The following is a 26,856-nucleotide window of genomic DNA, read 5'->3' as shown; positions in this document are numbered from 1 at the left end:
TGCTTCTTCTAGATCTGATGAGCACCGGGCAGAACCTGTTCTGTAACGCCGTTTGGATTAAGTTAATAGTGCTGTAATGCAGTTTATTTTGTCCTCCATTTTAAATAAATATATAATTAATTCACATGAATGTTTAACATAAAAACATTCTTACTAACTGTTTTCTAGTTAAATAACCTTTTTTGTTTTACTTTTCCCTATGCTTTACTATAGTGAGAATCCTCAGTAGGGGTAGAGACATGTAAGTCTACACTTTTGAGTAACTTTACCCTCTGATTTTCGAATAGCTAAAAGTAGAGAATTTACTTTAAAGTGCAAGAGTAAATTATTCACAAGTGTAAGTTGAGTTTGTGAATTGCACTGATACAGTTCTGTATTCCAATGTGTTATCAGGCAGTATTTCCTTGGCATGTTTCAATACTGATAAAGTGGTGCATTCCAATGTGTTACCATCCAGTCTCCCCTTTTGCTTGTTCTTAGAGAGATACAACGGAACATTCCAACATGTTATCAGCCTTTACTTTCTATTCTGCTTCCAAATATAGGGGCCTATTATGATTGCGGTTTTTCCGCATCCTCCGGGCCGGCGGAAGCCACCGCCGGCCCAGAGGATGCGGAAAAACCGCAGCGGACCCACCAAAGACCCACCGCCACATTAGGATGGCTGGTGGGCCCTGGTTTCTGTCCGCAGCTTTTCTACCGCGGTTGGCTTACAACCGCGGCGGAAAAGCTCTAATATGGTGGCGGTGTCTCTCAGACAGCGTCCACCATATTAGGAAGTGCTTGAAAAGATGCTTTTCCGCAGCGGATTTTCCGCCGTGGAAAAGCATGTGGAACTTCACTGCGGGGGCCCGTTGCGGGCCCCCTAGGTGAAGGGGGGGTGGGGGGTGCACATGGGAGGTACCTATGGTACCCCCGTGCATTTGTATGCATTTTTAACATTGCGGCGGGTGCAGCTTGAAGATGCACCCGCCGCAATATTAAAGATAGAGGATGAGACCGCCACCCTGGCGGTCACATCCTAATCTTCACGGGGGGAACGCCGCTGCCCATGCGGACGTTCCCCCCTACTCTATGGTGGCGGACGGACTCAGGTCCGTCCGCCATCATAATCGGCACCATAGTGTATGTGGGTTTATTGTCCACACCCTTGTTCCATGATGTCCTGGATATTGCACATAACTTTGTCGGATGACAACACGGCACATACATTTGTTTGTTGTCTCAATATTACTCAAACATGTGTATTTTAATGCGATATCGCACAATACCAGTGCTTCGAGACTCTGTGTGTTCACATATGGTTGGCAGCAGACTATTTGGAATATATGGACATTGTAGGAGTTGACAAGCCCTTTCTGGAGTACTATAGACTTGGTGTTGGGTTTCTCATCTCATTCAATGGCCAGAACAGAGCTTCAGATTAAACTCTATGGTTATCACAGCTCTTTATACTCTATGGTTAGCACATGACTTTTGATTATAATGTTTAGACAACAGAAGGCTTCTCTTCAAACTCTATGGTTAGCACAGGACGTATCATTGGAGATATATGATCGATAGATACCACCCTATAAACATACCTCAAAGTTGATATCTTTGAAGGCAGCCATTCCAAAGCCTGGACCCACGACCCGCAGCACCTCCTCTTTAGAGACGTTCAGGATGGAGAAGCTGATCGAGAAGGCCTCCCAGTTCTTGGCAATGTAACCAATCAGACACCCAGATGTGGGAGAGTAGACTTCCAGCTAGGATTGTAGTTGTAAACACATCAATTACATATGAGTAGTAACTTTGTTCTCATCGTCAAAAATGCAATTTATACTGAACACCGGAGTAATGAGCAGATATGGAGTAATGTGACCCCCAAAGATTTAGGTCAGTTATCCCGATAGATCATTAGTCTATACGTGTTTTGACATTACAGTACACATTTCACATTTAACTCCGGATTGGAAAGGGCAATATTTGAAGCCAACATTCTGGCAACTGGCAGTATGGAGTTCAGCATAAACAGTTTGAACTATTTTATTCAAAGGGAGAGAATTTATTAAGGGTTTTCACCTCTACTGCCCTTTCTTTTCCATCCTTCAAAAGGACCCAGACCTTGTATCCCCTCTATCAACATCATCAAGGGTAAGGAACCTGAGAATTCTCAACAAATCCAAACTCTTCTCTGTCCTCCATGTCAACACAGTGACCAGTTGATGTTCTCTCTCAACACTGTATCTTACCAAGGACTGCTAACTGACCAGTGAGTGGAAAGGCTAGAGTTGGTGTCATCTAACAGCACAAATGATTTCATGTGGAGTCCAGCCAGAGTTCTGCCATGCGTATGTACATTGGCATACATAATAATAGGAAAAGCTTGACTTGTATCTAATTAACCCTGTGCCATCCAAGATTCTGGCCCCAGTTGTACAAAGTGCTTTTGCAGATGCAAATCCTGTGATCTGCAAAATTATAGGCTATGCAACCGCAAAAGCACAGGTTCCAATGCACTGAACATACCCTTTGAGTTGCGAAAGGTACTCTGTGAGTCAGACAGTCTTTCCAACAGGGAAACAACAACCTAGAATTCAGTTCCACCAAACTTAGAAGCCTGCCCTTCTTTCATAACTCTGAGTCTCCACTCCATTTTGGTGTTCCTCGAACACCAGCGCTGTCCCAACTTCTGTTAAGTATCTATAATACCGCTGGCCTATATACTACAGAAAACCGGGGTCAAAGCATTTATGTACCCAGAAGACACATAGTTATTATTCAGATTAGGCAATGATGGCTGTGCAGGGTCTAGCACTGTATCCTTTATCTGGAATTGGCTGGTGCACAACAAATTGAATTTCAATGCAAATAGAAACTAAGGTCTTTGTTGTGAATGGTTGTGTTGAGATGTGATTCATCTTGGCCAACCACACTGGGCGGGCCACCTATATCCTTTCAATGTGGTAAAACGTTGATTCCAAATGTAACCTGTCATCCCAAATTCAGTGCACTATATTCTTTGCAGTTAGACCTTTTTATTGGCTCACGTTTGGACTATGCTTAGGTCTAGTGATCATGGCATAGTGAATAAACAACTTGAAAATATTGCACCCATGTTTATGGCTGGACTTTCTAACTCGACAGAGGCTAAACAAATCTTACAAAACCAGAATTGGTTTCCTATAAGACAGAGAATTCAATTCAGGGTACTGTGTCTAGTGCCTAAGGTGCTCTTCAGCAATGGACTTGCATTCTTAAAAATAAAATATTTGAACAAACTACCCACTGAAGTTCTTCCACTTGTTTAAGAGGACTTTTCTTGAAGACCTTAGCATTTGTAAGAGCAGGTCTATAGGGTAAAGTTTTCTTTTAAGGTGTCCAAAAACTTTGGAACTCACTGCCGCTGTTCCTTCAATGACAGCATTCTCGGTCTAAGTTTAGAAAGAACTTAAAAACTTGGCTGTTCTCACAAGATATTTAATTTTTTTTATATATTGCTAGCTTGTTACCTTCAGCATTCCTTGTGTCTAGAGACCCTCAATGCACATTAGAAATGACAGCTAACGTAACATACCATAAAATAATAAAGAACTTAAAAATCCTGCTGTTTGATAGACACTTTATTTGAGTCAGCGAGCTCAATGTTCTATTCCTTTCTCTAAGCTCCACCTTCAAGGACTATGTCTGGTTTCTACTCTTGATAGTAAAACTAATGGTCTGTGTTATCATTAGTCAAAACTCTAATGCTCTTGGACCAAAATCACTCTATAGAAAACCACATAAATAAATAAATCGTATATATGTGTATGTGTATATATATATATATATATACAAATATATATATATATATATATATATATATATATTGTTTACCAATCCAAATTCCCACACGATGAAAGGAAGGCACTGACTCCATGAATTTGACTCAAGGAAAAGTATTTAATCCGACATGCTGCCCAGACGCGTTTCGCCTTGTTATATATATATATATATCCAGAAATAGAAGTTGCCCTCTTTAAGGAAGCCACACGCAAGAGGTATGTTTTCTCCGCTGTAATGGGAAAGGCTGCAGCATGAAATCAGGACACATCCAACAGTCTTAAAATCCCGACGCGTTTCGTGCAACCCTGCACTTAATCATGGGCATAACAGTCATTCAGCAGTGCCTCGCATTTAATACAGCACCTGGTGTCCTTAATGAGGCCCGCCCCAGTGGGAGTTCACAGGCGCACTGCCTGCTGGCCTCTGTAGTGCTGATGAGTCCTTCTCAAGTGAGCTGCGCAGCGCTGTTTCCAATTCCGACTAATAAATCCACAGTGGGTGAGGAAAAGAGTCTTTGATAATCATGCTGCACTGTAACACTTTCTCAGCGCTCCCTCAAGCCTCTTCACTGTACTAACGGCCGGTCCCGGTCGTAGGGAAGCCCCACCATGGCTACATGGACCCGTGCAGCATCAGGTGATGCAGCACAGCAAAGGGCAGGAAGGTCGTGTTGGAGAAAAGCATTATGAAACAAACCGCTGATGTTTGAAGTCGTCCCAACCCACTGTGGCTTCATTTGGATCCATTTCGCTACCACGAGCAACTCACTTGAGTTAAAGAACAAAGAACTACTGTTACCAGAATGCCTGGGGGTGCGCCCACGCCCTTTAAGACACGAGGTCGGAGTTAAAGACAATTCATGCTGTGAGTAGCTGATCACGATTGCCTCTGAAGAAATGCGCTATGCGCATGAAACGCGTCAGGCTCTGTTATTTTGGTGAATACCTCTTCACAGCGTTTTGCAGCTCTCTTCAATTAAACACAGATTGAACCTTCCTGATGTGGCTTCTCTGAATGGGGGCAAGACAGTTTTGGATATATATATATATATATATATATATATATATATATATATTCACTGAAAAAACCATAGGTTTCAGGCCTTATATAGTTAGGAATTAGCATTTAAAAAACCTTTAAAATTCACTCAAAAAACTATGTTTTAGGGGTGTTATAGTTAAGCTGGACATTTCACTCATAAAAAACCATTGAAATTGCTCCTATATAGTTAGTTGTACTAACTATATTTCGCGCACCCGCAATCCACTGCTGATGATGTCACATATTACATCATTCATGACATGGTCAGTGACATCACTAATGACATCTCAAATGACATCACTGACCATGTCATGAATGATGTAATATGTGACATCATCAGCAGTGGATTGCGGGTGCGCGAAATATAGTTAGTACAACTAACTATATAGGAGCAATTTCAATGGTTTTTTATGAGTGAAATGTCCAGCTAACTATAACAATGTATTACGGCCTGCCAGGTTGTGGATATGCACCTTTGCGGATATGAAATGCAAATCCAGTGACATTCTGCGTGAGTGATGCTTTGGAGCAACAAGCGGCGCTTTATGGTTGGAACAATCTTTTGGTGTTTGTGCAAGCAATGCTACAAAAGGAAATTATGTACTTTATTTCAACAGGTTCTGTGTCCGGACCCACTTGGGATTTAAATATGTGATTCTTTGTTTCCAGGCCCAGGTGGGCAGGATATTAATTAGAAGGGATTTGTCAGTTGGAGTGCTCACGGAACGAACTTTGTTTGCCATGCTGCCTCTGAAGAAAGAGTGTTAACTCTGAAACGCGTCAGGCAAGGCCTGTGTTGATTAAAGTACCTGTGCTGCACGAAGGTTGTCCCAGTGCTTTTGAAAATCTTGTTGGGAGTGCTATCCAAAAGGGCAACTCGTGAAACTCAATATATATATATATATATATATATATATATATATATATATATATATTACCTACTGGCGGTCGCCAGTAGGTATATATAGTTAGGATTTTTTCTCTATGGGTTTTTTGAAAATTCTATGTCTAATAACTTTGGCGTTTGTGGACGGAATTGGCTGAAATTTTCAGGAAAATGGCACATTTTGTTTCTGAGCAGCCCCTGAAAATTGGGGGGGGTTTCGTCCAGGGGGAGTCGAGAAAAAAGGGGGGTCCCAAAACGTGTTTTTAACATTGAGTTTTCCATAGGGCGGTTGGCCTCACTTTTAGCCCGAACGGCTGAATGGATTTGCACGAAACTTGGCAAAATTGTAGGGACTGGTAGCCCGATGTGCCTTTTGTAGGTCTCAATATATGTGCTCCAGTGGATTTTGAGAAATTAACGTTTAAAAAAAGATATATATCTGTAACAGCGGACTGGGCAGCGGCCCAGGACGCGTACTTTTCGCGCAACGGAGCTTTGTGAAGCGAAGCTGATTGGTTCTCCGGCGTCTGTCAACATTCCAAACAGTCCGTAGCGGCCGCCATCTTGTCTCTCGGTAGGATCGAGAGACAAGAGGAGGTCAAAACAAAGGGGGAAATAACTATAAGGGGGCATAGTAGATCCTCGCTGACCCCCTAGGTTTGATGTGGAGGTTTTAAAAGGGCCCCGCGGGGCAAAAAAAAATAATAATAATAATAATCGAACGGCTGAATGGATTTGCACGAAACTTGGCAAAATTGTAGGGACTGGTAGCCCGATGTGCCTTTGCTAGGTCTCAATATATGTGCTTCAGTGGATTTTGAGAAATTAACGTTCAAAAAAAGATTTATATCTGTAACAGCGCACCGCTTCGCGTACTTTTCGCGTTACGGAGCTTTGCGAAGCGAAGCTGATTGGCTCTCCGGTGTCTGTAAACATTCCAAACAGTACGTAGCGGCCGCCATCTTGTCTCTCGGTAGGATCGAGAGACAAGAGGAGGCCAAAGCGAAGGGGCAAATGACCATAAGGGGGCATAGTAGATCCTCGCTGACCCCCTAGGTTTGATGTGGAGGTTTTAAAAGGGCCCCGCGGGGCAAAAAAAAAAATAATAATAATAATCGAACGGCTGATGACCATAAGGGGGCATAGTAGATCCTCGCTGACCCCCTAGGTTTGATGTGGAGGTTTTAAAAGGGCCCCGCGGGGCAAAAAAAAATAATAATAATAATAATCGAACGGCTGAATGGATTTGCACGAAACTTGGTAAAATATTAGGGACTGGTAGCCCGATGTGCCTTTGCTATGTCTCAATATATGTGCTTCAGTGCATTTTGAGAAATTAACGTTCAAAAACAAGATATATATCTGTAACAGCGCTCCGCTTCGCGGAGATAAAATTATATGTGTATTACCTAGCTGTTGCTAACACCAGTTAGCGACGGCTAGTAGGAGATAGCGACCATCTTGGGTCCCACTTTGCATGTGAGTGATATTTATCACTAATGACATGCAAAGTGGGCATGCCAAGATGTTAGCGACTGGAAACAGTCGCTAACATCGCTATCTCCTATTATCAACTTTTGGAAATATTCGAGATAAGCGCGAATATCTCCAAAAAGTAACAGCTGCCCTGAGCAGTTCTTAGCCATGTTATCCAATGGGAGGTGGATAACATGGCTAAGAGCATTAGCTCGGTAATGCATGAATATCGCGGAGTTTTCAGCGACATTAATGCATTGCGCTCGTTTTTTATCGTATTTGCGATAAACCTTGATAATAGCAAGGTTTATCTGCGATAATTTCTGACGGTAAAAAAATCTTTGCAATGCATCGTTAGGGATAAATATCGCTTAACTTTGGTAATATGCCCCAACGTCTGTTAACGTTCGATTCGAAGGAAATCAGGAATTGTTGAAAAACATTGTGTGCGCCATCTTGTCTTTTTTCAAATGCCACACTTTTGTCGTGCACGGCAGCCATTTTAGATGCCTTGACCAGATCCACTCTGTGAACGCTGTCGATCCTTACCATGGCTCCCCACCCTCGCAAGCATCTCCCCCAGGCAGTGGTCACCCCCGCTCTCTGTTTTATGCATGGGTAATAAACCTCCCCCCATCTGCGCTGTTCTTCCCTGAGAATCACACCCTGTGCCCGCCCGACACCTCCCTTTCGCCCTATTCACTACCGCACCCTCTGACACTCCTTTTCCTCTGTGTCCGATTGTCCAGGCCGGTCCTAGGCTATCAGCTAGCCCTGCAGATGTAGTTTATGGCCACAGCTGTAAAGAATCACCCGTCTTCAAAGGAGTTATAGTAGATCAAGGCCCACACTCGATGAGATCCGTCACAGCAGAAGCGTTGCTATTATCTGAAAACCATCCTGTATTGTGATTGGGGAGGGGACCGAGCGTGAAGCGGAAGATTCCAGGGATGACTCTTTGTACATCAAAGTTTTTACAATTATGTGTCACATTAAAAATATATAGCACTCCGACAAAGTAGTAAGATTATAAAACTTTAATAATTTATAAATATATACAAGAAAACAAAAATAGTAATAACATATAAACATTTTTAGAGAAAAACAACGAAGTAGCGGTCGGCTGTGCGAATAGTCCCAACGCAGCACAACGTCCAGATTTCCGGCGTGGGGCGTCGCGGGGGGTGGGTGATCAGTAGCAAACTGTTGTGCGAATAGTTCCAAGGCAGCAGAACGCGCCGAAATCTAGATGACACAAAAGTGATGTCTAGTAAGTTGCCACCCAGCAAATAACGGCGTGGGGCGTCGCGGGGGGTGGGTCATCAGTAGCAAACTGTTGTGCGAATAGTTCCAAGGCAGCAGAACGATGGCACCAAGGTGATGTCCAGTAAGTTGCCGCACTGGTTTTGGTATCCTACAATGCTGCTCCGAATAACGGCGTGGGGCGCCCCGGGGGAGGCGGCGTGAACGGGCCTCTCCAGGTGGAGTGTCATCTGTTGTAGTGGGGCGCCCCTTTACCGTTTCAGTTGCCATTCCGTCCGCTTTTGGTCCACTGTGTCAAAATCCGCCATTCAGCTGAGTTGCGCCCACTCTTGCGGTGCAGCGATAGGCGGCTGCCACAGGACTCTCAAAATGGCGGCAGGCTGTTTCCTTTTTGGGCCTGGTCCACTGAAATGGCCCTGGGACACCTTGGAAATCGGACGCTTGTCTGCTAGGTCTTGGACCCCATTCTCGAAAGCGTCCCCTCCGCCTTGAGAATTCATTAAAAGTTTTGGGGGCCCCGACTCCTGCAGGCTTCTGGTGGGGAGCGGCTGCCATGATTGCTCGCGGAATGACCACGACGGAGCTACGAGATGGTGGTGCTCTCATGGTGACGCCAGCTTCAGTCTGAAACATCCAGAAACAAGGTGGGGCTTTCATCGTTTGGGGGGAAAAAAAAGTTTTCATCCAATGAAAAGTGTTGTTTTTAGGTCATATGATCAAGCCTTCCATCATTAGGAAACCAAAAGTAAAATGAACCAATGAAAAGTTTTATAAAGAAGTCACATGACCTGTTATGCGGCATAGGGTATAAAATGTGGAGAAAATACGTTGGCACGTGAGGCGGTGTCAGTAGCGGACCGATGTGCGAATAGGCCGAAGGCAACACAACGCGCCAAGATCCGGATGGCATCGAGGTGGTGTCATAGTTGAGAGTTCTGAGCAGCGGTTGTAACACTGTCTGAAGCTTATTTGCAGCTGCTGCAGCTTCACTACGCGCGAAGATCCGGATGGCACCGAGGTGGTGTGTAGGAAGTTGCCGCACTGGTGTGGCCATCCTACAATGCTGAAAGTCGGCGTGGGGCGCCCCGTTGGCCTGTGAGTTTGCGTCAGTAGCGGACCGATGTGCGAATAGGCCGAAGGCAGCACAACGCGCCAAGATCCGGATGGCACCGAGGTGGTGTCTAGTAAGTTGTCGCACTTCTGTGGCCATCCTACAATGTTGAAAGTCGGCGTGGGGCGCCCCGTTGGCCTGTGAGATGGTGTCAGTAGCGGACTGATGTGTGAATGGGGCTAAAGGCAGCGCAACAATATTTTCTACTATATTTCCGGTGTAGAAGAGACCACAAGGCGCTGAGATGCCAAGATCCGGATGGCACCGAGGTGGTGTCTTGCAAGTTGTGGTACTGGTGTGGCCATCCTACAATGCTGAAAGTCGGCGTGGGGCGCCCCGTTGGCCTGTGAGATGGCGTCAGTAGCGGACCGATGTGCGAATAGGCCGAAGGCAGCACAACAATATTTTCTGACTGACACCACAAGGCGCTGAGATGCCAAGATCCGGATGGCACCGAGGTGATGTCTAAGTTGCGGACTGGTGTGCGAATGGGGCCAAAGGCAGCGTAACAATATTTTTTGTATGGAAGATACCACTAGGCGTTGAGATGCCAAGATTCGGATGGCACTGAGGTGATGTCTAGCAAGTTGGTGTGGTCATCCTACAATGCTGAAACTCGGCGTGGGTCACCCCATTAGCCTGTGAGATGGCGTCAGTAGCGGACCGATGTGCGAATAGGCCGAAGGCAGCACAACGCGCCAAGATCCGGATGTCACCGTGGTGGTTTCATAGTTGAGAGGCACTTCATCTGCAGTGGGGCGCCGAGATCCGGATGGCACCGAGGTGATGTCTAGCAAGTTGCTGTACTTGTGTGGTCATCCTACAATGCTGAAACTCGGCGTGGGTCGCCCCATTAGCCTGTGAGATAGCAGTTCTTTGGATTTGCGAATAGGCCGAAGGCAGCACAACAATATTTTCTGACTGACACCACAAGGCGCTGAGATGCCAAGATCCGGATGGCACCGAGGTGATGTCTAAGTTGCGGACTGGTGTGCGAATGGGGCCAAAGGCAGCGTAACAATATTTTTTGTATGGAAGATACCACTAGGCGTTGAGATGCCAAGATTCGGATGGCACTGAGGTGATGTCTAGCAAGTTGGTGTGGTCATCCTACAATGCTGAAACTCGGCGTGGGTCACCCCATTAGCCTGTGAGATGGCGTCAGTAGCGGACCGATGTGCGAATAGGCCGAAGGCAGCACAACGCGCCAAGATCCGGATGTCACCGTGGTGGTTTCATAGTTGAGAGGCACTTCATCTGCAGTGGGGCGCCGAGATCCGGATGGCACCGAGGTGATGTCTAGCAAGTTGCTGTACTTGTGTGGTCATCCTACAATGCTGAAACTCGGCGTGGGTCGCCCCATTAGCCTGTGAGATAGCAGTTCTTTGGATTTGCGAATAGGCCGAAGGCAGCACAACAATATTTTCTGACTGACACCACAAGGCGCTGAGATGCCAAGATCCGGATGGCACCGAGGTGATGTCTAAGTTGCGGACTGGTGTGCGAATGGGGCCAAAGGCAGCGTAACAATATTTTTTGTATGGAAGATACCACTAGGCGTTGAGATGCCAAGATTCGGATGGTACTGAGGTGATGTCTAGCAAGTTGCTGTGGTCATCCTACAATGCTGAAACTCGGCGTGGGTCACCCCATTAGCCTGTGAGATGGCGTCAGTAGCGGACCGATGTGCGAATAGGCCGAAGGCAGCACAACGCGCCAAGATCCGGATGTCACCGTGGTGGTTTCATAGTTGAGAGGCACTTCATCTGCAGTGGGGCGCCGAGATCCGGATGGCACCGAGGTGATGTCTAGCAAGTTGCTGTACTTGTGTGGTCATCCTACAATGCTGAAACTCGGCGTGGGTCGCCCCATTAGCCTGTGAGATAGCAGTTCTTTGGATTTGGGCCTGGCTCGTCTGCTGTAGTGGGGCGCCCCTTTACCGTTTCAGTTGCCATTCAGCTGAGTTTCGGCTGCTCTTGATGCTACAGCGACAGGCGGCTGCAACAGGACTCTCAAAATGGCGGCCTGTTCTTTGGATTTGGGCCTGGTCCACTAAAATGGCCCTGGGACACCTTAGAACTCGGACGCTCGATTTTTTTTTCCTTTCCTGTACATGCAAAAAAAGGTAAATGCCCGGTACGTTACACGCTTCATCTGCCACGATGAACTCTCTAGAGGAACCGAAAAAAAATATAGTTGTGGTAACTATACCATGCATCGTCATATGGAGAGGTGGCAACAATTAATTATAGTGCTGCATAAAAGAGAGATTTGGAGGAGAACCCCTGACCTGCTAGTACATTCATCAAAGAAGTGGCACTGAGAGCTTCAGAGGCAAGGGAAACGGTCCCAAATATTTAGAAGAACTTTGGAAAGATTAAAATGACATGTTTAGATTGTGGCAAATTTATTTCATGTGGACATCTGAGTGTTACTCTAATAAATACAGCATATGAACATCATCATAGTCGATGGTTGGTAGAGACATTTTGACTATATCCTGGACCTGCCCGTCCTCGCCCAAAATGGCGCCAGAATAAATGGGACTCGTAACTCCTTGTTGTGTACTGGTTGCAGAACCTTGAAATCACGAGATACGTATGCAGTTTTGAAGCACATGGCGGGCGGGGACGAGAATTGATTGAATATTTCGACATCCCTATTGATATTAAGTTCTGATGTGTTATTGATTACTGTACTGTTGAAAGTTCGAATTAACGTCACCCATGGTACTTGCCCGCAAATGTATATCTAGATAATTTTATTGTAACTGGCCCTGTCGTATTTTAATTATAAAATGTACGTCCACCGATTCCGTAACTGTTAGACACCTTAGTTCTTGCAACCTAATGGCCCGCCCGTTACGTTCCTCTACAGTGTAAATGTCTATTCATCATATACGATTACAGTTTGCTCCGTGGCCGGCCCACGTGGTTATAGGCTCGTATTTGTATAATGAAATTTTCACAATAAAGGTTTTTAAAAGAAAACATGGTAGTAGTATATACATTGGTAAAGTTTTTAATAATAGTCACTGTTTTAGAATCATTAAAAGGCAAGTGAAATAAAGCAGACCAATTACATGAAGGGTAAAAGGTATAATACGAAGGAACGCAGTAAAGATAAATGGTCAAGGGCTGTTGTGTTTTCTATTCCTGCAATATAAAGTGATCGATAAGAATCTCATATTCAGGCGTATCGGCGACTAAGACAGCAGGTCGACCCTCTTTTGCTCAACGGCTCCGTCATGGGACGAAGAAACGCTCTTTTTCTCGAAAAAAGAATATATTTTACTTGCAGGACAGTTGTAAAATTTCCGGGAAAGTACATTAGCCTGGAACATTATAACATATATTTAAGAAAAAATAATGTTCGGAAGTAATGAAAAGCGTAATTTTTAGGTCATATGATCAAGCCTTTCATCATTACAATAAGAAAAGTAAAATGAACCAATGAAAAGTTTTATTAACAAGTCACATGACTTGTTATGCTTACGTTACGCGCTGCGCGCCCCGGATGACTTCCGGATGCGCTAACGCGGCGCGTCATATGACGCATTACGCGACAACGCAGGTACAGAATATAGTCAAAATGTCTCCACCAACCAGCGGTCGGAACACAACCCCTTTCAGCAGGCTAAATAGTTCTGTTAAATGACAACAGAAGGGACAGGCAACAAGAACCATCAGTCAAAGAGGGGAGGGCTAGTTCTTCTCTACCGGGTTACATTGGGGCGCTACCGGAACTGATCGAATTGGTAGTCTACAGTGTTTCTGGATGTTTCAGACTGAAGCTGGGGTTAGCATGAGAGCAGCACCATTTCGTAGCTCCGTCGTGGTCATTCCGCAACCAATCATGGCAGCCGTTCTTTATCGTTATTTTGGGCGGGGTGGGTGGCGGAGCCGAGCTGTTTTGCAGCCATCATTGTGTGGAGTTCAGTTCATCTCACTAGTTTTGTATTTGTCATGAGGGGTTGTTCCTAATGTTTCTATTTTTGCGAGGTCAAAAAGAGATCCCATTAGTGGCCTACTGATTTTGCTCGATTCTTTTTCTTTTTTTTTACACGATTTTTCGTTATCTGCAAAGACTAAACAGAGTATTGCGACTCTGTGTTTGTTTGTAAATAGAGAATGAACCAAAGAGAACTAATTCTAAAACAGTAAATACTTGGATAACAATGAATCAAATGGAGAGAGAAGCAGGCACGACGGATTACAATGGGGGCAAAGACCTGCGTTAACTACCTTTCACTATCTGCAAAGAGAGAGTACTCCTAATAGAAATGAGGGGGGGGGGCACCATTCAAAGCAGATCAGTGTGCATAAACACGAAAATGTTTTCACTTACCACGTACTTGACATTCGACAGCTTATGATATTTGCTATTAAAAAACCATTGAAATTCACTGAAAAAACCATAGGTTATAGACCATATATAGTTAGGAATTAGCATTTACAAAACCTTGAAAATTCACTGAAAAAACCATAGGTTATAGACCATATATAGTTAGGAATTAGCATTTAAAAAACCTTATTTTACTCACACAAAACCATTGAAATTCCATATATAGTTAGTTGCACTAACTATATATCGCGCACCTGCAATCCACTGCTGATGATGTCACATATTACATCATTCATGACATGGTCAGTGACATCACTGATGACATCACTGATGACATCTCAAATGACATCACTGATGACATCACTGATGACAACATCCAGTGACTGTATGTTTCTGTAAAGTTAAAATATGTCTTACATATTGAAGAATGAGTGGATGTATAAGTGTCTGGATGAAGGATTTAGTAGGTGCGTGACTGACTGTATGAGTGAGTGATTAAATGTGTCTCACTGAATGCATGGGTTAGTGACTAAACTGTCTTAATTTGTGCATCATTATGTCTGTTGTGATGTAAACTGCTGCATGTGTTGATCATTAGCTATACGAGAGGCTATATGTGTTATTGATTGGTTGCCCAAGTATTTGTATGGGAGATTGAGTTTGTGTGGGGGTGGCTGGGAGGTGTGTGACTCTGTGCATAGATGTGTGAGCAGTTGATTCACTAGGTGTATGAGTTCAAGAGTGCATGTGGAAACAGCTACATGGGCAGTTGACTGTGTGCATGAGTGTATTGATGAGTGAATGGATATCTCAATGCTACATGTCATAGTAAGTACATATGTAAAACACAGTACATGTGAGAGTTGGCATATATAAATAACTGTGCATGAGAGCCACTGAATGTGTGAGTGGTTGTATGGATCATTGTGAACTTGTATCAGGGATTGTATAAGAGAGTAAATATGTGTTAGTATATGTTTGAATAAGTAAGGTGTGTATAACTGTATAGTTGAAGAAATGGAGGTGAGATTGTTTCTTTGCATGACTGACTAGGTGTGTGAGTAACTCCATGGATGAGTGACAGTGTGTGAGTGTCTGTATACACTGAGTGCATCTAAGGTTATATTAGAGTCTGAAGAGGTTTATCGTATTAGCACAAGAATGATGTCAAATGAGATGTCATCAGTGATGTCATCAGTGATGTCATTTGAGATGTCATCAGTGATGTCATCAGTGATGTCACTGACCATGTCATGAATGATGTAATATGTGACATCATCAGCAGTGGATTGCAGGTGCGCGATATATAGTTAGTGCAACTAACTATATATGGAATTTCAATGGTTTTGTGTGAGTAAAATAAGGTTTTTTAAATGCTAATTCCTAACTATATATGGTCTATAACCTATGGTTTTTTCAGTGAATATATATATATATATATATATATATATATATATATGTATGTATGTATGTATGTATATATATATATATATTCACTGAAAAAACCATAGGTTTCTGGCCTTATATAGTTAGGAATTAGCATTTAAAAAACCTTTAAAATTCACTCAAAAAACTATAAGTTTTAGCGGTGTTATAGTTAAGCTGGACATTTCACTCATAAAAAACCATTGAAATTGCTCCTATATAGTTAGTTGTACTAACTATATTTCGCGCACCCGCAATCCACTGCTGATGATGTCACATATTACATCATTCATGACATGGTCAGTGACATCACTAATGACATCTCAAATGACACCACTGACCATGTCATGAATGATGCGGGCTGCATTGCAGAGAGATGTAATGAGGCCACACCCTTTTATACACCTCTGTGCAACGCAGCCCCCGTGCATGTTTGAAGAGGGGGAACTAATTCCCCTTGCATACTAGGGGTCCCTGGGGGCCAACTAGCCCACCTGGAACCTCCAGTATGCGCCAGGGGGCTGCATTGCACAGAGGTGTAATGAGGCTATGCCCCTTTTTACACCTCTCTGGAACGCAGGCCACTGGCGCGTTTGCAGAGGGGGGACTAATTCCCCTTGTTTACTGGGGGTCCCTGGGTCATATCTGCCCAAACGCCGATATTCCGAACGATTGACAATGACTTTTCTTGAGAAACATTTGGATTTGGATTATCATGTCCTATTCTTTGGAAGTTTTGAAAGACTGACTTTGAGGATGCTATAAATTACTCAAGTCTGCCCGAATTGTGTGGGTAAAGTTGATACCTAGTCACTTTGAATAAGAATGTGTTTACGTCTCGTCTAACATTTGGAAGAAATATCTAGTTATATGACAACAGGATACCAACATAACTTGAAGGAAATAAGAACGCCCTGAAGAAGTTCTGTTGTACAGAACGAAACGTGTCGGCTGGCTGTGGTACATAAACTTAAGGGAAATAAAAGCATTTGAATATACACCTAGATTTGATTGGACTTATTGTGCAAGTGGTGCTGTGCCAAACTTTGGAAAATTCTCCGCTATTCTCTACTACTTACTCTCTACTACTATACTACTCTCTAATACTCACTCTCTACTACTCATTCTCTACTACTCTACTACTCTCTCTCTACTACTCACTCCCTACTACTCACTATCTACTACTCTCTACTACTCACTCTCTACTACTCTCTCTCTACTACTCAGTCTTTACTACTCACTCTCTACTACACTCTACTACTCACTCTCTACTTCTCACTCTCTACTACTCACTCTCTACTACTCTCTCTCTACTACTCTCTACTACTCACTCTCTACTACTCTCTACTACTCACTCTCTACTACTCTCTCTCTACCACTCTCTACTACTCACTCTACTACTCACTCTCTACTACTCTCTACTATTCTCTCTCTGCTACTCACTCTCTACTACTCTCTACTACTCACTCTCTACTACTTACTCTCTACTACTCACTCTTTACTACTCTCTACTACTCACTCTCTACTGCTCTCTACTACTCACTCTACTACTTACTCTCTACTACTCTCTACCACTCATTCTCTACTACTCACTCTCTGCTACTCTCTACTACTCACTCTACTATTCACTCTACTACTCTCTACTACTCACTCTCTGCTACTCTCTCTACTGCTCTCTACTACTCTCTACTACTCACTCTCTACTCTCTATTACTCACTCTCTACTCTCTACCTCTCTCTACTTTTCTCTCTACTAGTCTCTACCTCTCTACCTCTACCTCTCTACCTCTACCTCTCTACCTCTACACCTCTACCTCTCTACCTCTCTCTACACGCACACATATATATATGCATATGCATTTACATATATGTATGTGTGTATATATATATATTCACTGAAAAAACCATGGGTTATAGACCATATATAGTTAGGAATTAGCATTTACAAAACCTTGAAAATTCACTGAAAAAACCATAGGTTATAGACCATATATAGTTAGGAATTAGCATTTAAAAAACCTTATTTTACTCACACAAAACCATTGAAATTCCATATATAGTTAGTTGCACTAACTATATATTGCGCACCCGCAATCCACTGCTGATCATGTCACATATTACATCATTCATGACATGGTCAGTGACATCACTGATGACATCACTGATGACATCTCAAATGACATCACTGATGACATCACTGATGACATCATCCAGTGACTGTGTGTTTCTGTAAAGTTTAAATATGTTTTAGATATTGAAGAATGAGTAGATGTATAACTGTCTGGACGAAGGATTTAGTAGGTGCATGACTGAATGTATGAGTGAGTGATTAAATGTGTCTCACTGAGTGCATGGGTTAGTGACTAAACTGTCTTAATTTGTGCATCATTATGTCTGTTGTTCTGTAAACTACTGCATGTGTTGATCAGTAGCTATATGATTAACTATATGGGTTATTGATTGATTGTCCAAGTATTTGTATGGGAGACTGAGTGTGTGTGTGGCTGGCTGGGAGGTGTGTGACTCTGTGCAGATCAATGTGTACTTGTATCAATGATTGTATAAGAAAGTAAGTATGTGTTACTATATGTTTGAAAATGTAAGGTGCTCTATGTTTAACTGTATAGACAAGAAAATGGAAGTGTGATTGATTCTTTACAGGACTGACTAGGTGTGTGAGTAACTCCATGGATGAGTGGCAGAGTGTGAGTGTCTGTATAGGTGTATGAGTGCATATGATAGTGTTGTAAAGATGAGTGATTGTATGTATGAATGATTGTATGGGTGAATGAGTGAATGTGTGTGTAGACGTAGGAATCAGTGAGTACGTATGTAGTAACTAGTATTGGTGTGTCAATGGTTTCAAAAATTATACTCTGTATTTAACACTGGGTGAAACAGAGGTTATATTAAAATGTGAGGAGATGCATTGTATTGTCACATGAATGATATCATCAGTGATGTGGTCATTGATGTCAAATGAGATGTCATCAGTGATGTCATCAGTGATGTCATTTGAGATGTCATCAGTGATGTCATCAGTGATGTCACTGACCATGTCATGAATGATGTAATATGTGACATGATCAGCAGTGGATTGCGGGTGCGCAATATATAGTTAGTGCAACTAACTATATATGGAATTTCAATGGTTTTGTGTGAGTAAAATAAGGTTTTTTAAATGCTAATTCCTAACTATATATGGTCTATAACCTATGGTTTTTTCAGTGAATTTTCAAGGTTTTGTAAATGCTAATTCCTAACTATATATGGTCTATAACCTATGGTTTTTTCAGTGAATTTCAATGGTTTTTTAATAGCAAATATCATAAGCTGTCGAATGTCAAGTACGTGGTAAGTGAAAACATTTTCGTGTTTATGCACACTGATCTGCTTTGAATGGTGCCCCCCCCCTCATTTCTATTAGGAGTACTCTCTCTTTGCAGATAGTGAAAGGTAGTTAACGCAGGCCTTTGCCCCCGTTGTAATCCGTCGTGCCTGCTTCTCTCTCCATTTGATTGATTGTTATCCAAGTATTTACTGTTTTAGAATTAGTTCTCTTTGGTTCATTCTCTATTTACAAACAAACACAGAGTCGCAATACTCTGTTTAGTCTTTGCAGATAACGAAAAATCGTGTAAAAAAAAAGAAAAGGAATCGAGCAAAATCAGTAGGCCACTAATGGGATCTCTTTTTGACCTCGCTAAAATAGAAACATTAGGAACAACCCCTCATGACAAATACAAAACTAGTGAGATGAACTGAACTCCACACAATGATGGCTGCAAAACAGCTCGGCTCCGCCACCCACCCCGCCCAAAATAACGATAAAGAGCGGCTGCCATGATTGGTTGCGGAATGGCCACAACGGAGCTACGAAATGGTGCTGCTCTCATGCTAACCCCAGCTTCGGTCTGAAACATCCAGAAACACTGTAGACTACCAATTCGATCAGTTCCGGTAGCGCCCCAATGTAACCCGGTAGAGAAGAACTAGCCCTCCCCTCTTTGACTGATGGTTCTTGTTGCCTGTCCCTTCTGTTGTCATTTAACAGAACTATTTAGCCTGCTGATAGGGGTTGTGTTTCGACCGCTGGTTGGTGGAGACATTTTGACTATATTCTGGACCTGCGTTGTCGCGTAAGGCGTCATATGACGCGCCGCGTTAGCGCATCCGGAAGTCATCCGGGGCGCGCAGCGCGTAACGTAAGCATAACAAGTCATGTGACTTGTTAATAAAACTTTTCATTGGTTCATTTTACTTTTCTTATTCTAATGATGAAAGCCTTGGTCATATCACCTAAAAATTACGCTTTTAATTACTTCCGAACATTATTTTCTCTTAAATATATGTTATAATGTTCCAGGCTAATGTACTTTCCCGGAAATTTTACAACTGTCCTGCAAGTAAAATATATTCTTTTTTCGAGAAAAAGAGCGTTTCTTCGTCCCATGACGGAGCCGTTGAGCAAAAGAGGGTCGACCTGCTGTCTTAGTCGCCGATACGCCTGAATATGAGATTCTTATCGATCACTTTATGTTGCAGGAATAGAAAACACAACAGCCCTTGACCATTTATCTTTACTGCGTTCCTTCGTATTATACCTTTTACCCTTCATGTAATTGGTCTGCTTTATTTCACTTGCCTTTTACTGATTCTAAAACAGTGACTATTATTAAAAACTTTACCAATGTATACACTACTACCATGTTTTCTTTTAAAAACCTTTATTGTGAAAATTTCATTATACAAATACGAGCCTATAACCACGTGGGCCTGCCACGGAGCAAACTGTAATCGTATATGATGAATAGACATTTACACTGTAGAGGAACGTAACGGGCGGGCCATTAGGTTGCAAAAACTAAGGTGTCTAACAGCTACGGAATCGGTGGACGTACATTTTATAATTAAAATACGACAGGGCCAGTTACAATAAAATTATCTAGATATACATTTGCGGGCAAGTACCATGGGTGACGTTAATTCGAATTTTCAACAGTACAGTAATCAATAACACATCAGAACTTAATATCAATAGGGATGTCGAAATATTCAATCAATTCTCGTCCCCGCCCGCCATGTGCTTAAAAACTGCATACGTATCTCGTGATATCAAGGTTGTGCAACCAGTACACAACAAGGAGTTACGAGTCCCATTTATTCCGGCGCCATTTTGGGCGAGGACGGGCAGGTCCAGGATATAGTCAAAATGTCTCTACCAACCATCGACTATGATGATGTTCATATGCTGTATTTATTAGAGTAACACTCATCTGCCCACATGAAATTAATTTACCACAATCTAAACATGTCATTTTAATCTTTCCAAAGTTCTTCTAAATATTTGGGACCGTTTCCCTTGCCTCTGAAGCTCTCAGTGCCACTTCTTTAATGAATGTACTAGCAGGTCAGGGGTTCTCCTCCAAATCTCTCTTTTATGCAGCACTATAATTAATTGGTGCCACCTCTCCATATGACGATGCATGGTATAGTTACCACAACTATATATTTTTTCGGTTCCTCTGGAGAGTTCATCGTGGCAGATGAAGCGTGTAACATACCGGGCATTTACCTTTTTTTGCATGTACAGGAAAGGAAAAAAAAATCGAGCGTTCGAGTTCTTAGGTGTCCCAGGGCCATTTTAGTGGACCAGGCCCAAATCCAAAGAACAGCTATCTCACAGGCTAATGGGGCGACCCACGCCGAGTTTCAGCATTGTAGGATGACCACACAAGTACAGCAACTTGCTAGACATCACCTCGGTGCCATCCGGATCTCGGCGCCCCACTGCAGATGAAGTGCCTCTCAACTATGAAACCACCACGGTGACATCCGGATCTTGGCGCGTTGTGCTGCCTTCGGCCTATTCGCACATCGGTCCGCTACTGACGCCATCTCACAGGCTAATGGGGTGACCCACGCCGAGTTTCAGCATTGTAGGATGACCACACCAACTTGCTAGACATCACCTCGGTGCCATCCGAATCTTGGCATCTCAACGCCTAGTGGTATCTTCCATACAGAAAATATTGTTACGCTGCCTTTGGCCCCATTCGCACATCAGTCCGCAACTTAGACATCACCTCGATGCCATCCGGATCTTGGCATCTCAGCGCCTTGTGGTGTCAGTCAGAAAATATTGTTGCGCTGCCTTTGGCCCCATTCGCACATCAGTCCGCTACTGACACCATCTCACAGGCCAATAGGGCGCCCCACGCCGACTTTTACCATTGTACGATGGCCACACCAGTGGCACAACTTGCTAGACATCACCTCGGTGCCATCCGAATCTTGGCATCTCAACGCCTAGTGGTATCTTCCATACAGAAAATCTTGTTACGCTACCTTTGGCCCCATTCGCACATCGGTCCGCAACTTAGACATCACCTCGGTGCCATCCGGATCTTGGCATCTCAGCGCCTTGTGGTGTATTCTCTTCAGAAAATTTTGTTGAGCTGCCTTTGGCCCCATTCGCACATCGGTCCGCAACTTACACATCACCTCGGTGCCATCCGGATCTTGGCATCTCAGCGCCTTGTGGTGTCTTCTACTCCGAAAATATAGTAGAAAATATTGTTGCGCTGCCTTTGGCCCCATTCACACATCAGTCCGCTACTGACACCATCTCACAGGCCAACAGGGCGCCCCACGCCGACTTTTACCATTGTACGATGGCCACACCAGTGCCACAACTTGCTAGACACCACCTCGGTGCCATCCGGATCTTGGCATCTCAGCGCCTTGTGGTGTCTTCTACTCCGGAAATATAGTAGAAAATATTGTTGCGCTGCCTTCGGCCCCATTCACACATCGGTCCGCTACTGACGCCATCTCACAGGCCAACGGGGCGCCCCACGCCGACTTTCAGCATTGTAGGATGGCCACACCAGTGCGGCAACTTACTAGACACCACCTCGGTGCCATCCGGATCTTGGCGCGTTGTGCTGCCTTCGGCCTATTCGCACATCGGTCCGCTACTGACGCAAACTCACAGGCCAACGGGGCGCCCCACGCCGACTTTCAGCATTGTTGGATGGCCACACCAGTGCGGCAACTTACTAGACACCACCTCGGTGCCATCCGGATCTTGGCGCGTTGTGCTGCCTTCGGCCTATTCGCACATCGGTCCGCTACTGACGCAAACTCACAGGCCAACGGGGCGCCCCACGCCGACTTTCAGCATTGTAGGATGGCCACACCAGTGCTGCAACTTGCTGGACACCACCTCGGTGCCATCCGGATCTTGGCGCGTTGTGTTGCCTTCGGCCTATTCGCACATCGGTCCGCTACTGACGCCGCCTCACGTGCCAACGTATTTTCTCCGCATTTTATACCCTATGCCGCATAACAGGTCATGTGACTTGTTTATAAAACTTTTCATTGGTTCATTTTACTTTTGGTTTCCTAATGATGGAAGGCATGATCATGTGACCTAAAAACAACACTTTTCATAGGATGAAAACTTTTTTTTTTTCCCAAACGATGAAAGCCCCACCTTGTTTCTGGATGTTTCAGACTGAAGCTGGCGTCAGCATGAAAGCACCACCATCTCGTGGCTCCGTCGTGGTCATTCCGCGAGCAATCATGGCAGCCGCTCCCCACCAGAAGCCTGCAGGAGTCGGAGCCCCCAAAACTTTTGATGAATTCTCAAGGCGGAGGGGACGCTTTCGAGAATGGGGTCCAAGACCTAGCAGACAAGCGTCCGATTTCCAAGGTGTCCCAGGGCCATTTCAGTGGACCAGGCCCAAAAAGGAAACAGCCTGCCGCCATTTTGAGAGTCCTGTGACAGCCGCCTATCGCTGCACCGCAAGAGTGGGCGCAACTCAGCTGAATTGCGGCTTTGACACAGTGGACCAAAAACGGACGGAATGGCAACTGAAACGGTAAAGGGGCGCCCCACTACAACAGATGACACTCCACCTGGAGAGGCCCGTTCACGCCGCCTCCCCCGGGGCGCTCCACGCCGTTATTCGGAGCAGCATTGTAGGATACCAAAACCAGTGCGGCAACTTACTGGACATCACCTTGGTGCCATCGTTCTGCTGCCTTGGAACTATTCGCGCAACAGTTTGCTACTGATGACCCACCCCCCGCGACGCCCCATGCCGTTATTTGCTGGGTGGCAACTTACTAGACATCACTTTCGTGTCATCTAGATTTCGGCGCGTTCTGCTGCCTTGGAACTATTCGCACAACAGTTTGCTACTGATGACCCACCCCCCGCGACGCCCCACGCCGGAAATCTGGACGTTGTGCTGCGTTGGGACTATTCGCACAGCCGACCGCTACTTCGTTGTTTTTCCCTAAAAATGTTTATATGTTATTACTATTTTTGTTTTCTTGTATATATTTATAAATTATTAAAGTTTTATAATCTTACTACTTTGTCGGAGTGCTATATATTTTTAATGTGACACATAATTGTAAAAACTTTGATGTACAAACAGTCATCCCTGGAATCTTCCGCTTCAGGCTCGGTCCCCTCCCCAATCACAATACAGGATGGTTTTCAGATAATAGCAACGCTTCTGCTGTGACGGATCTCATCGAGTGTGGGCCTTGATCTACTATAACTCCTTTGAAGAGGGGTGATTCTTTACAGCTGTGGCCATAAACTACATCTGCAGGGCTAGCTGATAGCCTAGGACCGGCCTGGACAATCGGACACAGAGGAAAAGGAGTGTCAGAGGGTGCGGTAGTGAATAGGGCGAAAGGGAGGTGTCGGGCGGGCACAGGGTGTGATTCTCAGGGAACAGCAGCGCAGATGGGGGAGGTTTATTACCCATGCATAAGACAGAGAGCGGGGGTGACCACTGCCTGGGGGAGATGCTTGCGAGGGTGGGGAGCCATGCTAAGGATCGACAGCGTGCACAGAGTGGGTCTGGTCAAGGCATCTAAAATGGCTGCCGTGCACGACAAAAGTGTGGCATTTGAAAAAAGACAAGATGGCGCAGACAATGTTTTTCAACACTTCCTGATTTCCTTCGAATCGAACGTTAACAGACGTTGGGGCATATTACCAAAGTTAAGCGATATTTATCCCTAACGATGCTTAGCAACGATTTTTTTACCGTCAGAAATTATCGCAGATAAACCTTGCTATTATCAAGGTTTATCGGAAATACGATAAAAAACGACCGCAATGCATTAATATCGCTGAAAACTCAGCGATATTCATGCATTACCGAGCTAATGCTCTTAGCCATGTTATCCACCTCCCATTGGATAACATGGCTAAGAACTGCTCAGGGCAGGTGGTAGCTTTTGGAGATATTCGCCCTTATCTCGAATATTTCCAAAAGTTGATAATAGGAGATAGCGATGTTAGCGACTGTTTCCAGTCGCTAACATCTTGGCATGCCCACTTTGCATGTCATTAGTGATAAATATCACTCACATGCAAAGTGGGGCCCAAGATGGTCGCTATCTTCTACTAGCCGTCGCTAACTGGTGTTAGCAACAGCTAGGTAATACACATATAATTTTATCTCCGCGAAGCGGAGCGCTGTTACAGATATATATCTTGTTTCTGAACGTTAATTTCTCAAAATGCACTGAAGCACATATATTGAGACCTAGCAAAGGCACATCGGGCTACCAGTCCCTACAATTTTGCCAAGTTTCGTGCAAATCCATTCAGCTGTTCGATCCTACCGAGAGACAAGATGGCGGCCGCTACGGACTGTTTGGAATGTTTACAGACACCGGAGAGCCAATCAGCTTCGCTTCGCAAAGCTCCGTAACGCGAAAAGTACGCGAAGCGGTGCGCTGTTACAGATATATACCTTTTTTTGAACGTTAATTTCTCAAAATCCACTGGAGCACATATATTGAGATCTAGCAAAGGCACATCGGGCTACCAGTCCCTACAATTTTGCCACGTTTCGTGCAAATCCATTCAGCTGTTCGATTATTATTATTTTTATTTTTTTTTGCCCCGCGGGGCCCTTTTAAAACCTCCACATCAAACCTAGGGGGTGAGCGACAATGTACTATGCCCCCTTATGGTCATTTGCCCCTTCGCTTTGGCCTCCTCTTGTCTCTCGATCCTACCGAGAGACAAGATGGCGGCCGCTACGGACTGTTTGGAATGTTGACAGACGCCGGAGAACCAATCAGCTTCGCTTCACAAAGCTCCGTTGCGCGAAAAGTACGCGTAGCGGAGCGCTGCCCAGTCCGCTGTTACAGATATATACCTTTTTTTGAACATTAATTTCTCAAAATCCACTGAAGCACATATATTGAGATCTAGCAAAGGCACATCGGGCTACCAGTCCCTACAATTTTGCCAAGTTTCGTGCAAATCCATTCAGCTGTTCGATTATTATTATGTTTATTTTTTTTTGCCCCGCGGGGCCCTTTTAAAACCTCCACATCAAACCTAGGGGGTGAGCGACAATGTACTATGCCCCCTTATGGTCATTTGCCCCTTCGCTTTGGCCTCCTCTTGTCTCTCGATCCTACCGAGAGACAAGATGGCGGCCGCTACGGACTGTTTGGAATGTTGACAGACGCCGGAGAACCAATCAGCTTCGCTTCACAAAGCTCCGTTGCGCGAAAAGTACGCGTAGCGGAGCGCTGTCCAGTCCGCTGCTACAGATATATATCTTTTTTTGAACATTAATTTCTCAAAATCCACTGAAGCACATATATTGAGACCTACAAAAGGCACATCGGGCTACCAGTCCCTACAATTTTGCCAAGTTTCGTGCAAATCCATTCAGCCGTTCGGGCTAAAAGTGAGGCCAACCGCCCTATGGAAATTAACATGGGAAAAACGCGTTTTGGGACCCCCCTTTTTTCTCGGCCCCCCCTTGACGAACCCCCCCAAAATTTTCAGGGGCTGCTCAGAAACAAAATGTGCCATTTTCCTGAAAATTTCAGCCAATTCCGTCCACAAACGCCAAAGTTATTAGACATAGAATTTTCAAAAAACCCATAGAGAAAAAAATCCTAACTATATATACCTACTGGCGACCGCCAGTAGGTAATATACATACATATATAAACATATATAATCTGCATATCTATATAAATACAAATATAAATGCATGCATACATATACATATATGCATACATATGCATGTTATTTACATGAAAGTTTTAAAAACACTAATAAAAGCAAAGCTAAAAAGCCACCTCATTACAAACAGAATGGCTTTAACTTAAACGAGGGCGAGATCTATTGCATTTTCAATGATTGTTTACTTTGGTTCCATCAAGAAGGCATTCAGATGTGTCACACATTTGCCATAAATTCTGAATGTTAGCACTCTAGTTGATCATTAGATCACTGTAGTAAAGCTACTGCTCACCAGGGAAGTCTGCTGCTGGTATTCAAAGTGCATGTTTCAGTCTGCATGTCAGAATTTTTTTTAATGAAATAGAAGAGGATTTGAGAAGTCACTCAAAATGTGCCCTAATTTTTCTTTTTGAAGCACTAATCATTCTTTCTATGGCAAAATATACCCCCTCATGTTGTTCCTTTTTAAATTAAATG

General features: G+C 44.0%; 1 protein-coding gene across 4 annotated transcripts in view; it reads right to left on the bottom strand.

Moving 5' to 3' along the window:
• The window catches only part of LOC144797750 (phospholipid scramblase 3-like), a 180,551-nt gene that overhangs the window by 28,766 nt on the left and 124,929 nt on the right, over positions 1-26,856 (bottom strand). For 3 of the 4 annotated variants that reach the window (XM_078668502.1, XM_078668501.1, XM_078668500.1), the window contains exon 6: positions 1,584-1,748. The exons of the other annotated variant lie outside the window; for it this stretch is intronic. In XM_078668502.1, coding sequence (XP_078524628.1) covers positions 1,584-1,748 — 165 coding nt within the window. The remainder of the gene's footprint in view (positions 1-1,583; positions 1,749-26,856) is intronic. 4 annotated transcript variants of the gene reach the window in all.

Source organism: Lissotriton helveticus, chromosome 12, assembly GCF_964261635.1.
Source record: "Lissotriton helveticus chromosome 12, aLisHel1.1, whole genome shotgun sequence".
NCBI classification, from domain to species: domain Eukaryota; kingdom Metazoa; phylum Chordata; class Amphibia; order Caudata; family Salamandridae; genus Lissotriton; species Lissotriton helveticus.
This window is presented reverse-complemented; position numbering and strand designations above follow the sequence as displayed.